The sequence below is a fragment of the Oratosquilla oratoria genome, chromosome 12, assembly GCF_046742065.1.
Source record: "Oratosquilla oratoria isolate Oo_2021 chromosome 12, ASM4674206v1, whole genome shotgun sequence".
Classification (NCBI taxonomy): domain Eukaryota; kingdom Metazoa; phylum Arthropoda; class Malacostraca; order Stomatopoda; family Squillidae; genus Oratosquilla; species Oratosquilla oratoria.
Window position 1 is genome coordinate 6638068 of NC_134788.1, and position 14495 is coordinate 6652562.

The 14495-nt window shown below is 38.5% G+C and overlaps 1 protein-coding gene across 1 annotated transcript in view; it reads right to left on the minus strand.

Moving 5' to 3' along the window:
- Gclm (Glutamate-cysteine ligase modifier subunit) overlaps positions 1-14284 on the minus strand; it is a 36468-nt gene extending 22184 nt beyond the window's left edge. The window contains exons 1-3 of the mRNA XM_076194197.1: positions 14103-14284; positions 1004-1193; positions 225-421 (exon numbers count right to left, since the gene is read on the minus strand). Coding sequence (XP_076050312.1) covers positions 225-421; positions 1004-1193; positions 14103-14198 — 483 coding nt within the window. The 5' untranslated portion in view covers positions 14199-14284. The remainder of the gene's footprint in view (positions 1-224; positions 422-1003; positions 1194-14102) is intronic.
- Positions 14285-14495: the final 211 nt, after the last annotated feature.

Genomic DNA, 14495 nt, shown 5'->3' on the forward strand with positions numbered 1-14495 from the left:
TATATATATATATATATACACACACACACACACACATATATATATATATACATACACACATAAACAGCCTTGCCTGGAATGCTTTACAAATTTACAGTATATGACATCTTCATTTTGATGAAATAATTATTTTGCAAGAAGCTTCTGGAGCCAAACAAGAGGCATGAAAGAGCTGGTAACCTATACCATGCATTATTAACAATTAAATAAAACCTCAAACATACCATTGCCCAAGCATAGAGATCCATGAATAGTTGGGTTGATACATCGGCAATGCCAATATTGGTCACTTTCCCACTATCCACCATTTTCTCCATTGCTCTCCACATCCCTTGTACATCCTGAAGGGATGGGTCTTCTCCTAAACTTGGAAGGGCTAGGATCAACGACTCAACTTGCTGCACCTTGTACTCTTTCAGAACTGCAAGGCGAGAGATTTATGAACAAATCAATAAAGTATTATGAGGACTTGATCTCATACCTCATATCCCAAGTCAACAGATTTTCTCAGTCAAGTTTATTTATCAATCAATCCATAATCCTAAATCTCTTTTCCAGGACGCCCATGGCTCCCTGGTAACTGGCAATAGCCATTGCATTGGCCCATAAGTCACTCAAGAAAGAAATGTTATGTTGTTGTCTGGGTATGGTTAAGGTGGGGCAGTATAAGATATAGATGAGGTGTTCTGTGTCCTCTTGTGTGATGGTTGCATCTATGGCAGTTTGTTTCTGTGTCCAAACCTTTTCTGTGTTAGATTCATTTTAGTGCCAAATGGTGATCTCAACTCAATTGTGTGGTTCTTGTTTTTCATGGCAAGGATTTTTCTGTGGGGCTAATGTTGGAGTGGTTTTAACCACTGCAATAATGTGATGTACTTTACACTGAATAAAATGCAGTCCTCAACCACAGAAAAATCTGTAAATGATGTCACCATAGGCAAATTATTATTAAAGAAATCGAACAACCAAAATATATCATTGAACAGGTACATGTTCTACTTACTTGTGTCAATAGACTTAGAAAGCAAACTAGCATCACTTGAATACATGAAGAGCTTGACGGTATTGGTACGTCCACGGTCATCATTCGTCAAAGGAGTTTCTGAGTGCCGTATTATGTGAAGAACATCAGGCTCAACCCCGGGATTGCTCCCATCCCAAACTTGCAGAGTTTTTTGGATGCCAGCCTTCACCTAAATCAAAGATAAGGTCAACATCAAGATCAGCAGGATGCTCCAGTGTCCTTAACCCATTCAACTCCGATGACAAGATGTCTTGTCATTTGGTCAAATAAAACAAAAAATCATAAAACACCAAAATGTTTGATCAAACACCAGAAAAATATGACGTCAATCCTCGCTTCGCTGCGAGCGAAGCGAGGATTGACGTCATATTTTTCTGGTGTTTGATCAAACATTTTGGTGTTTTATGATTTTTTGTTTTATTTGACCAAATGACAAGACATCTTGTCATCGGAGTTGAATGGGTTAACATACTCTCTTTGTTCACTGATAAAAAATTATATTTTGCTGAAGGCCCCCATCTGTTTGAAACTACCCTCAGAAAAAACAAAGTTGTCTGACACTAGCCAGAATAAAATCTACAAAAGGCATCACTACAGGGGAGGTTGATTTATGGAATTTTTGGCTCGAAGGCCAAGTGCCGGAGCCGGTAGCTACAGGGGAGGGGACTGCTCCATCAACAAACTGAAAGACAACACATTACTGCATGCCAGACCCCTTGATATCCATTTCTCTGAATCCACTCTTCTCCAAGAGGACAGAGTCCACCTAGCCAGACTGTGGTGCAGCCACCCTCCAGCCCTCTAAGTTACAAGAAGATACTAGATGACTGCATCACAGATCTATTCAGGGTGTAACACTTCACCCCATACTATATAACACATTATGGAAGACTGCATTGTACACAATCATATAAGTCAACAACACAATGTACACTCTATAATAGATTTGTGGAAAAACCCTGTTCTAGCCATGGCATTCCCCATAGAGATGGGATGGCTCAGTCATGCATTTTGGGGGAACGACGACAAAAACAACAATAACTGTCAACAACATATCTTCATTCTGGGGTTGTCTTTAAGCAGAATAAAATTGATATTTCACTTACTATTTACTTAATTCTTTGTGCATTTGCACTTTTTTTCTACAAGAACTATCAATGAGTACCTGTGGGTGGTGATCTTGTAAAACAGACATCTGAAAGAATCATTTCCCTGCCACATGTCTTTTATCCCCTGTCATTGCTCCTTGTATTCTCTCAATAAATATCCTTCAGTTAATGTGGGGACAACACAGCTACTGCATACTTTAATCTAGGGCAGATTAGGTTCTTTCAGGTTTTTCATTATCTCTCAATCCATACATATGCCTAGTTGTATTTTGCGGAAGGAGAGCTATGCTCGTAGTGACCCGCTGTTGTATCTTTCCGCATCCATTTTTTCTTAAAGTCATGTATAGTTTTAGCACTCACTGTTTCCTCATTCAGTTTGTTCCAGATATCTATCACTCTGTGTGGGAAGCTATTTTTTTTTCAGATCTCTTCTGTAATTGTCTTAAGTTTCTTCTTGTGTCCTCTTGTAGCTCTTCTGCCCCATTCTAGTAGGTCATCCCTATCAAGAATTTCCATCCCTTTCATAATTCTATAAATGGTTATCAAATCACCTCATTCTCTTCTTTGTTCTAGGGTTGGTAAATTTAGTTTGTCCAATCTTTGTTTGTATGTCAAATTGCAAATTGTTGGTGCCATCTTTGTCATTGCTCCTTGAATTCTTTCTAGTTTCTTTATGTTTTTTGGTACTAGGTGTCCATAGAGACTCTGCGTATTCCAATTTTGGTCTTATCAGTGCAACTAGTATTTTCTTTACCATTTCTTCATCCATGTAGTCAAAGGCCATTTTCACTGATCTTAATAAGTTAAAAGTTTCTCTGACTAATTTGTTGACATGGTATACAGGAAAGGAGCAATACTCATTGGGTCGTTTCCTATTCTCTAATTTTGTAGCATACCTAGACTCAAATTCATGTACAGTTCCAACTTGATCTACATATTTGATTTCCAATTATCATACTTAGATTTGAACACGTGTATTGTTTGCACTTAGGCTATTACACCTTCTAAGCTATTCCACATATTTATACATCTATATGGAAAACTGTTTCTTCACATCCTTTCGACATGTGGTCTTTCTTAATTTATTTCCATGACCTCTTAAAGCCCTCCCATTTTTATTCAGGAGATCTCTTCTATCAATGCAATCTATCCCCTCTAGTAACCTGAACACTGTAATCATGTCACCTCTTTCACTTCGATCTTTCAAAGTTGGTAGAGCCAGTACCTTTAGTCTTTCCTAATATGGCTTATCTGCCAACCTGGGGACCAGTTTGGTTGCTGCCCTTTGTATTCTCTCAGTCTTGCATAAATCCTTCAATCTGTGTGGGGACCATACCACTGATGCATATTCCAGTCTTGGACGTATCAGGGTTTCGATGAATTTTTTCATCATCTCTTCACCCATATAATGGAACCCAACTTTAATCTTCTGTTGTAGTCCATCTGTCTTTCCCATGACCCTGCTGATATATCTGTCAAGTGACAGGTTGTCTTTTTTCAACATTCCCAATTCTTTCTCCTCTTTTGCTTTTGAATGGGATAGCCTTTTGCCACTATTGCCCATTTCCAATATTCTAACATCTTCCTCACTTTTTGCTCTTCTCATGATTTTTGCTTCATCTGCAAACATGTTGTTTCTTCCATCATTCATGCATCAAAATAGACATTATTGGTGTAAGCACTGAATCTTGTGGTACTCCACTCTTTACTACTCTTCAGCTTGACATCTTGTCCTTTATTACTGTCCTTGTGTATCTTTCCTTCAAAAAGTCTTTAGTCAATTCTAATAGTTTGCCTCTCAGTTCTCTAATTTCCACTAAATTAGCTGTGTGGTACTTCAGCAAATGCCTTCTCTAGGTAAAGGTATACACAGTCCATCCACCCCTCTCTCTTGCAGCACATCAATCACTCGTGTAAAAGCTTAAAAATGTTCAACATATGTGACCACCCAGATCTGAAACCAAACTGTCTGTCAGAATACTAATTTTTTCAAGATCCATTGATCTTTCACGATCCTTTCACATAATTTCACTATTGTGCTGGTTTGTGATGCTGGCCCATAATTTAGTGGTATTTACTTGTATCCAACTTTGTAAATTGGCACCACGTTTGCCCTTTTCCAATCAAGTGGCACAATGCCTTCGTTCAATGAACATGTAATAAGACTGTGGATCTTCTCCGCCAGTTGTTCCCTACATTCTTTAACCCATTCAGCTCCGATGACAAGATTCTTGTCATTTGGTCAAATAAAACAAAAAATCATAAAACACCAAAATGTTTGATCCAACACCAGATAAATATGACGTCAGTCCTCGCTTCGCGAAGCGAGGACTGACGTCATATTTATCTGGTGTTGGATCAAACATTTTGGTGTTTTATGATTTTTTGTTTTATTTGACCAAATGACAAGACTCTTGTCATCGGAGTTGAACCACTTAAGAAACTGAATACCCGGCAGGATTGCTTCACAAATTAAAAAGGGAAATCATTGAAATTGCCAAAAGGGAGAAAACTGATGATAAAACCACAAACAAATACATCTTAGTACCATTTTCAAAGAAAACCGTGTCCATCGAAACCCTTTTGCAGATAGCTGGGGTTAAGGTGGTGTACACATCAGGTAGAAAAATTAAAGACTTGGTGTTCAGCCCAGAACAGAAAATAAGAGAGGCAAAAACAGCATGATATATAAGATTCCATGTAAGGGATGCCTACAAGTTTTCATTGACAAGTCATAACGTGGCATAGACAAACATATTTACGAACACAGAAATAGCATCAAGCACCATAAAACTCAACTCATTGGTCATATATTTATTATTATTATTATTATTCTGTTACTTTTGTTTCCACTACTATAACCTTCCCAGTTGTTCTGGCTAGGTTGATACATCCTTCCCTATGATTGGTAGTGTCTTCTATGCTGATGTGTGCTGCTTATACTGTTCTTCTTGTTTTCCTATCAAGTCCCTTATTGGTTATTTCCACATTATGCCAGTCTGGCATAATGTGGAAATAACCAATAAGGGACTTGATAGGAAAACAAGAAAAACAGTATAAGCAGCACACATCAGCATAGAAGACACTACCAATCATAGGGAAGGATATGTCAACCTAGCCAGAACAACTGGGAAGGTTATAGTAGTGGAAACAAAAGTACAAGAAGAAGAAGAAGAAGAAGAAGAAGAAGAAGAAGAAGAAGAAGAAGAAGAAGAAGAAGAAGAAGAAGAAGAAGAAGAAGAAGAAGAAGAAGAAGAAGAAGAAGAAGAAGAAGAAGAAGAAGAAGAAGAAGAAGAAGAAGAAGAAGAAGAAGAAGAAGAAGAAGAAGAAGAAGAAGAAGAAGAAGAAGAAGAAGAAGAAGAAGAAGAAGAAGAAGAAGAAGAAGAAGAAGAAGAAGAAGAAGAAGAAGCGCACACGACGAGAAGACCAAATCAGGGGTTATCATTGGGTTTTACCTTAGGGCTCTTAGAATATGCAGCGAGGAGTATTTACAAGAGGAAATTGAATACGTAACCGCTGCGTTCAGGAACCTAAGGTACCCAGAGGGCATGTTAGGGACGTCACTACGGAAAGCCATTAAAATCAGACAGAGGAAAGGATGTGAAGAGAGGACAGATTTACGATACCTTGTGGTTCCTAACTCTGGCCTCTCTCACATGCTTTCCAAAACGTTGAGACAGACAGGACTCATCATAGTAAATGACACAGGGAAGAAAATAGGACACTTGACCACCAACAGAACCAAGACAAACCGTGACAATAGCATCGTTTACAAAATTCCCTGCAAAGGATGTGACTGTGCATACTACGGAGAGACATACAGAGGACTTAACAACAGACTCAAGGAACACAAAGCGGACATTAGACACCACCGAGAAACCAACGCTCTAGTTAACCACATTGACACAGAGGGACATTTGCCTAACTGGGAGGGTTCCACCATTCTAGCTAAAGGACTACACAAGAAACAACGGAAAATAATTGAATCACTTTACATTGCCAACCACAAAAACACAAACAAGAGAACTGGTGACTCGAAATGGACAAAATCTACCGCGACACTTGCCCTCCAAGAATGGCTTCCCAGACCCTAAGTAGATACCTTTTTCCCACTTCGGCCTACCCTCTCCAGCTTTCTTCCTTTCACTCTGAAGTTCCTCCATGCTACCTTGCCCCAACTTTTTATCATGATTTATTCTTTTAATGCTATTTGTTAATATTTATTTTCAACACTATTATTATTATCATTGTTATTATAACTATTATTTATTTATTACTTCTATCATTATATATTTATAATTTTATCATTACGTTTTTATTCTTATTATTACCATCTTTATTATTATTACTTTCATTATCTTTATTATCATTATTGTTATTATTATTGTTACTATTTAAATATTTATTAATTTTTCGTTTTTATTATCATTGTTTTCACCATTATTGTCATAATTAATATTAATAATTTTAATTTCTTGGTTATTAGTATTATCGTTTTTATTCTTATTATTGTTTTTATTACTATTACTTTTATTTTATTGTTATTATTTCCTGTATTGCTACTATCATTTTTGTTAATATTATTATTTAAATATTTATCTTCATCGTTATCATTACTATTGTTACATTTTCTATTAATAATTTCTTTGGTATTAATGTTATCATATTTAATTGTAAAAATGTCTTCATTGTTACGTGAGCCACAATGTGATGTTCACATTCGCCACCAACTATGGTAACTCGGAGAGGTGGTGAGGTCCACCCCATGTATATAATGCCCACAGCCCGTTTGTACACATATTCCTTTGAAAAAGCATACCTGCGAAACTAGTCAGGAATAAACTCAAGACCAAGACTCCTGTGTTTCCTATTCCGCTTACATCAACCTGTCAGAATGTCTCAACATATATATATATATATATATATATATATATATATATATATAATATATATATATATATATATACACAAGCCGTGGGCTTCGCCCTTTCCGGCTTCGCCAGGGGCTTGGCTGCGCAAACAGCGGCCTACGGCTGCAGCTTTCCGCGCTCTAATCCCTCGTTTTCCCCTTCGGCCTTGGCCTCGGGGCGGAACCCCAACATGGGATCCCCAGCACGAAGAACACGAAGTAGAATGCGAAGAACGCGAGGAAGAAGAACACAAAGAAAAACGCAAAGAAGAAGAAGAAGAAGAGGATCGCGAAGAAGAACGCGAAGAAGAAAAAGAATACCACCTGACCCCGACTTACCCAAGGACTTTTTCAAGAATATTTTTTGGACAAAGTGTCACTGTAATACCACCTGTCCCCGACTTCCACAGCGTTTTTAGAAGAATATTTTTATTTAAACTTAGATATATATATATATAAGGTGAAGATGTATGCATGTCTGTCATTCTTTCTGAGGAAGGCATACAGCTGAAACGTGAGAGAATAAAGTACCTCTGCCATCATTCTGGGTTTTCCTATGCCAAATACACTCAAACTGTCAACTCTACTTCAATATATATATATATATATATATATTAATAGAAACTTGGCACATGTTCAGATGATGGGGGAAATATATATATCTTCATACACGAGGTCACATAGGGGGTAATGTGTCTGTGGAGGAGACATAGAGAAGGAGTATTTGAAGTAAGCTGTCTTCCAGGGTACAGCATAGAATGTTGAGATGGTTTGGGTATACTAGTATGGAAAGAATGAATGAGGAAAGGCTATGAAATAGTGTGGGGAGGCAGAACAAGCCCAAGTATAAGACCTAGAATAAGATAAATGGATGTAATGAACGAGTTCTGGGTGTGGGGGAGAGAACCAAAATCATCTCCAATTTGGTTTGGTCTTTTGATGATGAGCCCTGATAGTGCACAGCTCTCTCTCTCTTTTATTGTACCCATTCCTGTAATATTTACAGATTACACTTACCGGGTATTCCTCTGTGGAACAACATCTTAACCTTCAAACCCTAGTTTCTCCCTCTTTCTGAAACACAATATCTAGGTGTATAGCTGCATGCACTCCTTCCTACTTCATTTTAATTTCTGATCTAAAACTGGTTGCTGAACACAATTGTTGCTACCAAGCTTCAATCTCCTTAATGTTTAGCAAACTGGCTCAAACCAGTTTTCATTCTTCCACTGTTTATCTCCACTCATGCCCCAAAGACTATCAACTATTCGAAATTTTTGGTGGAACACACTCTATCCACTATCCTTCCTGTGAAATCTCTATTTTAGGAAGTTTCAATGTTCACCACCTGCTTTGGCTTTCAATGGCGGAGTTTCTCTTTAATGACAATTTCACTGAATCATCACGTGCAGGTCCCAATCTTCTGATGTTGGGCAAATTACCTAGTTGGGCTCAAAATATCATAGAATACTTACACCAAGGCATAAAAAGCATGTGTACATAACTAGAAGATGATATCAATGTGTTGATATGGAATGGATGTATGGTGAGTATATGTTTTGACTTGGCCACTCCTATTATATGGAAGAGAGGGCTTTTTGGTATATGTATGAATTTGGCTATCCAACCAAGGTCCAACCAATCTACCTGCTACAACCCAACCCAACACATCCTGACATAACTATCAACCAGGCTTTGGGGCTACACACCCACACCACCCTCTCTAGCCTTACTTTTAGTCAATATTCAGGGTCTGTGCACCATAACCCCAACACCTAGTCTTGCTAGCCAGATTTATCTGGAAATGTATTACCATCAAGTCATTATTTTTCATACAAGTTCGTAATGCTATATGCACTCAATAATTTGACATCCAATAATTTAGGATTTGGAAATATATATATATGGAACTTTTGGTCATGACAAAACTCAAGATAGTGAGGTAGTGCTGAAATATTAATATAAAAAAATGATTAAGAAAAATAGCAATATATCAGGCATAATGCAATAAGCTTTATGGAGCCATACCATCAGTAATATATCATTTGTGCTGAAATTTGAAATAAGTTTTATTCTACTCAAGTTTTTCAAGGTTCTTTTATTCAGAAATTTTCTTGTTTTATGTATGTAAGTACATTTAATAAAAATAAATAAATAAATAAAAAATATTATAATATAACCTTAGAATTTCTGCCATTCTACTTAATTCATTATCACATGAATCCCCTAAGACACCGAATTGCGAAAAATCAAGGTTCAGTATTCTTTTTCACTATCTTATCAAACACACAGGTAAGAACTGTTTAAGCCTCTGGCAGGGTTTTTGTAAAAAAAAAAAAAAAAATTGTATATACTAAGTATGGGGCATAAATTCCTTTTGATACTGTGAAGCACTCTCTCTTAAATGGTAAATCTCCTCCGTTGGATAAAACCCCTAAATACCTCACACTTGATACCCACAAGCTCGTCACCCATCATATAAAGCTCTTACAATAAAAGGGGGTGAGGAGCCTACACCAGGAGACATGCAACTCTGGCCAAAGCCATAACCTCTGCCCTAATTGTTCAGACTGTTGGGTTAAGTAACAGTCATTGCTAGGGATGAAGAGGAGTGCAGGATTCAAACCCACAACCAAGCAATTGCCAGACCAGCATGCTTTCAATTATGGCCAAGCATACATAGAGAGTAGACAGAGAAGAAACTGAACTTACTAAGGACAGGATTTAGACAACAGGAAGAAACACCACTGTGTATAAGCAACTCATACGAACCAAATCAAGTAAATTTTTCAATGCAACATCAGTACTGGTACTGTTAGTAAATTGTACTGCCACACTTAGCACTAGAGTTAAGGGGGAGCAAATTGTGTTGACATAAAATGTAATTAATTTCTAATATAACATACAACTCAACTTTCTCTTACTTCCACCGTCATTATTTACATGGATGACAAAGGGAAGCATGCATACAATATAAAAGAAAAACCAGAGGACACGAAAAGAAACTTAAAAAGGATAGTTACAGAAGAGATCTTAAAAAGAATAGCTTCCCCTTGTACATACATACATATACCAAGGGAGGTAGCCAAAAAGGAAAAGACATAAAATCATTCCCACCCATTCCATCCCTAAATACACTCCAATCCCCTCCATCCTCCCTCTTATCTTAGCACCTCCTGGATGATGGGTCATCCCTGCACCTTGTCCATCGCCCTGGGTCAGAGGCAGTGTCGCAAGGCACAGCACATCCACAGCAAGGCCGCTTCATTAAATCGGTGACCCCCGCTCTCCCCCCCCCCTGCATAAAAGGAGAAGACGGGGAGAAATCCCTTCGGACTGCGTCACATTTTGCTCGCACATACTACCTCACCCCCCATCCCCCCACCCATTCTACCTCATGCATCACAACATCATCCATACACAACCATTCTCCATTCACCCCTGTCTTCTGTCCCCTCCCATCCCTCCTCAACAGACACCCCCCTTCACCCCATCCATCCATCTCATCCTAGGACGCCCCCTCATGTTCACTCCCTCCCACACCTCTTTTACTAGTCTTTCTTCACTCATTCTTTCCATGTGTCCAAACCACCCCAACACTCTTTCATCAACCCTATCTTCCAACTCCCTTTCCACCCCTGTTCTCCTCCTCACCTCCTCATTTCTCACTCCATCTAGCCCAGCAACCCCCATCACACCTCTCAGACACCTCATCTCAAACTCCTTCTCTCTTCCTCTCTTCTTTTCCATGTTTCTACCCCATACAGTGCTGTTGGCACAATCACTCCTTCATACAGTCTCCTCTCAGCATCCACTCCCAAAAGTCTATTCCTCATTACACTTTTCAATCCACCAAGGCACCTACTTGCTTCTCTCAATCTACATTCTACCTCCACCTTTTCCTGCCACATTTGCCCCCAAGTATCTAAAACTGTCCACTTCCTCCAGTCGCTCTCCTTTAATACTCACTTCCAGTCTGCTGCCACTTTCACCCCTTGTACATCTCATCACCTTACTTTTACCCACATTTATCTTCAGTTTTCTTCTTTCACACACTCTCCCTTACTCTGTCACCAACTTCCTCAATCCCTCCTCTGATCCTGCCACAAGCCCAGTGTTGTCCGCAAACAACAGCTGGCTCACCTCCCACTTTTCTCCATTTTCTTTAACCATCTCCAATCCCTGACCCACCACCCTTGCATTTACCTCTTGCACCACCCCATCCATGTACAAGTTGAACAGCCAGGGCGACATAACGCATCCCTGACGAAGTCCCACCTTTACCTCAAACCACCCACTCTCTCCATTTCTAATCCTGACACATGCTCCACCACCCTTGCAAAAATTCTTGACAGTTCCTAGAAGCCTTTCTCCCATCCCGCACATCTGCAAAACCTCCCACAGTGCACCCCCCATCCACCCTGTCGTAAGCCTTTTCTAGATCCACAAAAGCCCAAAAAAATCTCCTCCCCTCCCACAGCCCTCTCACACATCCGTCCCACCACAAAAATCTGTCTACACAACCCCCACCCATCCCAAATCCACACTGCTCCTCACCAATCACTCCCTCTACTCCTCTCCCAATCAAGATCCCCCAACAAGCCCTCAAAACTACACCCCAACAAGCTAATCCCTCCGAAACTACCACACTCACACTTGTCCCCCCTTCCTCTGTAAAGCGGAAATACACAGGCACTCCCCCCCTCTCTCTAACAAACACCAAACAACCTCACCAGCCAGTCCACCACCACTGCACCCCCCCCCCTCAGACATTCTCCCAACAACCGTCCTCACTTCATCCTTCCTTATTTCTCCTCCATTTTCCTCATTCATCACGGTCATTTTCTTAGCATTTCCCACTGCAACTACCTTTCCCTCCCTATCCTCCTTCACATTTAGCAACTCCCTAAAATATTCTGCCCATCTTCCCCTAACTGCCTTCTCTTCTATTATCATCTCTCCATCTGCACCTTTTACCTTTTCTTCTCTACTTGATTCGCCTCCTTCTCCTTAGGGGCATACCTAAAAAAAAGTAAAGGCGTAAGAGTGTCTAGGAGCTTCCCCTTGTAAGGGGGAAAAAGCCTTTGGTATATGTATGTATGTAAGATCAAATTGGATACTGAGAGATACAAAAGCAGGTCACTACGAGTATAGCTCTCTTCCCATAAAATACAACTAGGTAAATACATCAAAAGAAAATTCATAACACAAAATCCATCCATTTACAGAAGGTCTTCATTTAAGAAAAGTTGGTGTAACTGATGAGGTGATTTAATCTAGAATAGAAAAAATGACAAGGCACGTGGTGGACCTCTGCTGAAATAATAGTAATTTTGATCAGTTTATAGTTTCACCCAACCATAGAATTTGATATGTGGCTTATGTGTTTCTGGTGAGAAATGTTATGATATGAACGATGGTGTACATAATTTTTGTCACAAATGTGTACTTTTGAAGTAATTAAGTATTGAGGTTATGCACTTCAGTGTACATCTCCCGAACAATGTAGGGGCACGTGTGGGAAATCGAGGTTTTTGGGTGGGGAAGACTAATAAATGGAGTAATGTGCATTGCAAAACAGGTATAAAATGAAGAAGACTAAAGAAATAAATAATAATAATAATAAAAAAAATCCCATTTTGGCAGGTACCGGGCACAGCGCCATGTTTGTTTACTAACGACTGTAAGTATTTGTGACTATAACCGCTAGATTTAGGGAAGCCACTTGTGCAAGAGTTGGTAACTGTAAACTAACCTAACCTAACGGAGGTAACATTAGTTTGCGGTTAGGAAGTCTTACGCGGCTGGAGTGGAATTTGCTAAATGTAGCTGATATAGCGAGTCATTTTTCAAATCGTTGGGAAAAACAAACATGGCTACCGCTCGCATTAGGCAGGACTCCGGCCCTAAAATGTGATTTTTACGTGTTTTTTTTAAAAGTGTTTTTGTTCATTTTATACCTGTTTTGCAATGCGCATTACTCCATTTATTAGTGTTCTCCACCCAAAAACCCCAATTTCCCACATGTCCCCCCAGATTGTTCAGGAGATGTAGGCATAAGTGCATAACTTAAAAAATTAATTACTTGAAAAGTACATATTTGTGACGGAAATGATGTACACCATCATTCATATCACAACATTTCTCACCAGAAACACATAAGCCACATATCAAATTCTATGGTTGGGTGAAACTATAAATTGACCTTTTCGCACTAATATGCAGTAAATTCCAGAATCATGGAATCTTGGATACTTAACATGAAACTTATTTTGACCAACATAACCTAACAACCTAATATAACCATTCCATTGAAAAAAAATCTTTCAAATGCAAAAAGAAGTGAAAAATACATTTGCATGATACTGGAATGGAACCCATGAAACTGGGCTCAGTGATATACTTAACCCATTAAACTTCGATGACAAGATGTCTTGTCATTTGGTCAAATAAAACAAAAAATCATAAAACACCAAAATGTTTGATCAAACACCAGAAAAATATGACGTCAGTCCTCGCTTCATGCGAGGACTGAAGTCATATTTTTCTGGTGTTTGATCAAACATTTTGGTGTTTTATGATTTTTTGTTTTATTTGACCAAATGACAAGACATCTTGTCATCGGAGTTTAATGGGTTAATACTGTCTATAATTATCTAATACTTTAAGTTGCAGGATCATCTTATGTGTGATAAGACAAGTGGAATATCAAATAACACTAGGAAATATTTTATATTATATTCAATTGTGCCATTCTATTTAGTTAACAGAATGTTAGTTGGTATTTGATTTTTACAATGTAACATTACTCAGCAAAATACCCCTATCTTGGAAATCTGAACTTGTCAACATTTTTCTTTCTATTTATTTATATGTTCGATAATCTGTTGTCACATAACAAAAACTCTGTCTTACATGGAAGGGATATAGGTTTTCCAATCAATATAATTTATATCAATACAGTAATGATGTTTCCCAACTTGAATACTTCTGCTAACAACGAATATCTGATAGCCGATAGCATTAATTTATTCGACTAATCTTACTTCTACAAACTCACCTCTTCTGCCGAACTTTGCCCAGCTTTACGTATAAGATCACTAAGATCTAATATGTTCCCTGTAGAAACAATAACTCTTTTTGCTGGAGACGGCATTTCAAACTTGTAATCTCACACTCCTGCGATGAGATGAAACTCTGCCTCCTATTGCACCTTCATTTTTTACCAAAGTAAACAAACTTCCCTGTTATCATGATCGGACGGAGTGAGATTATGATGCAATAAAACTTTATTATTGAGCAATGGTGTAACTTAATTTCTTTTTTATCTCAATAACAGTATTTCAGTCGAAATACATAGTCTTTACCATATCATTGTATATCTATATATACCTTCAAACATAAAAATTTGAGACCCTAATTACGGTGATACGTGTAAAAGCATTGGTCGCAT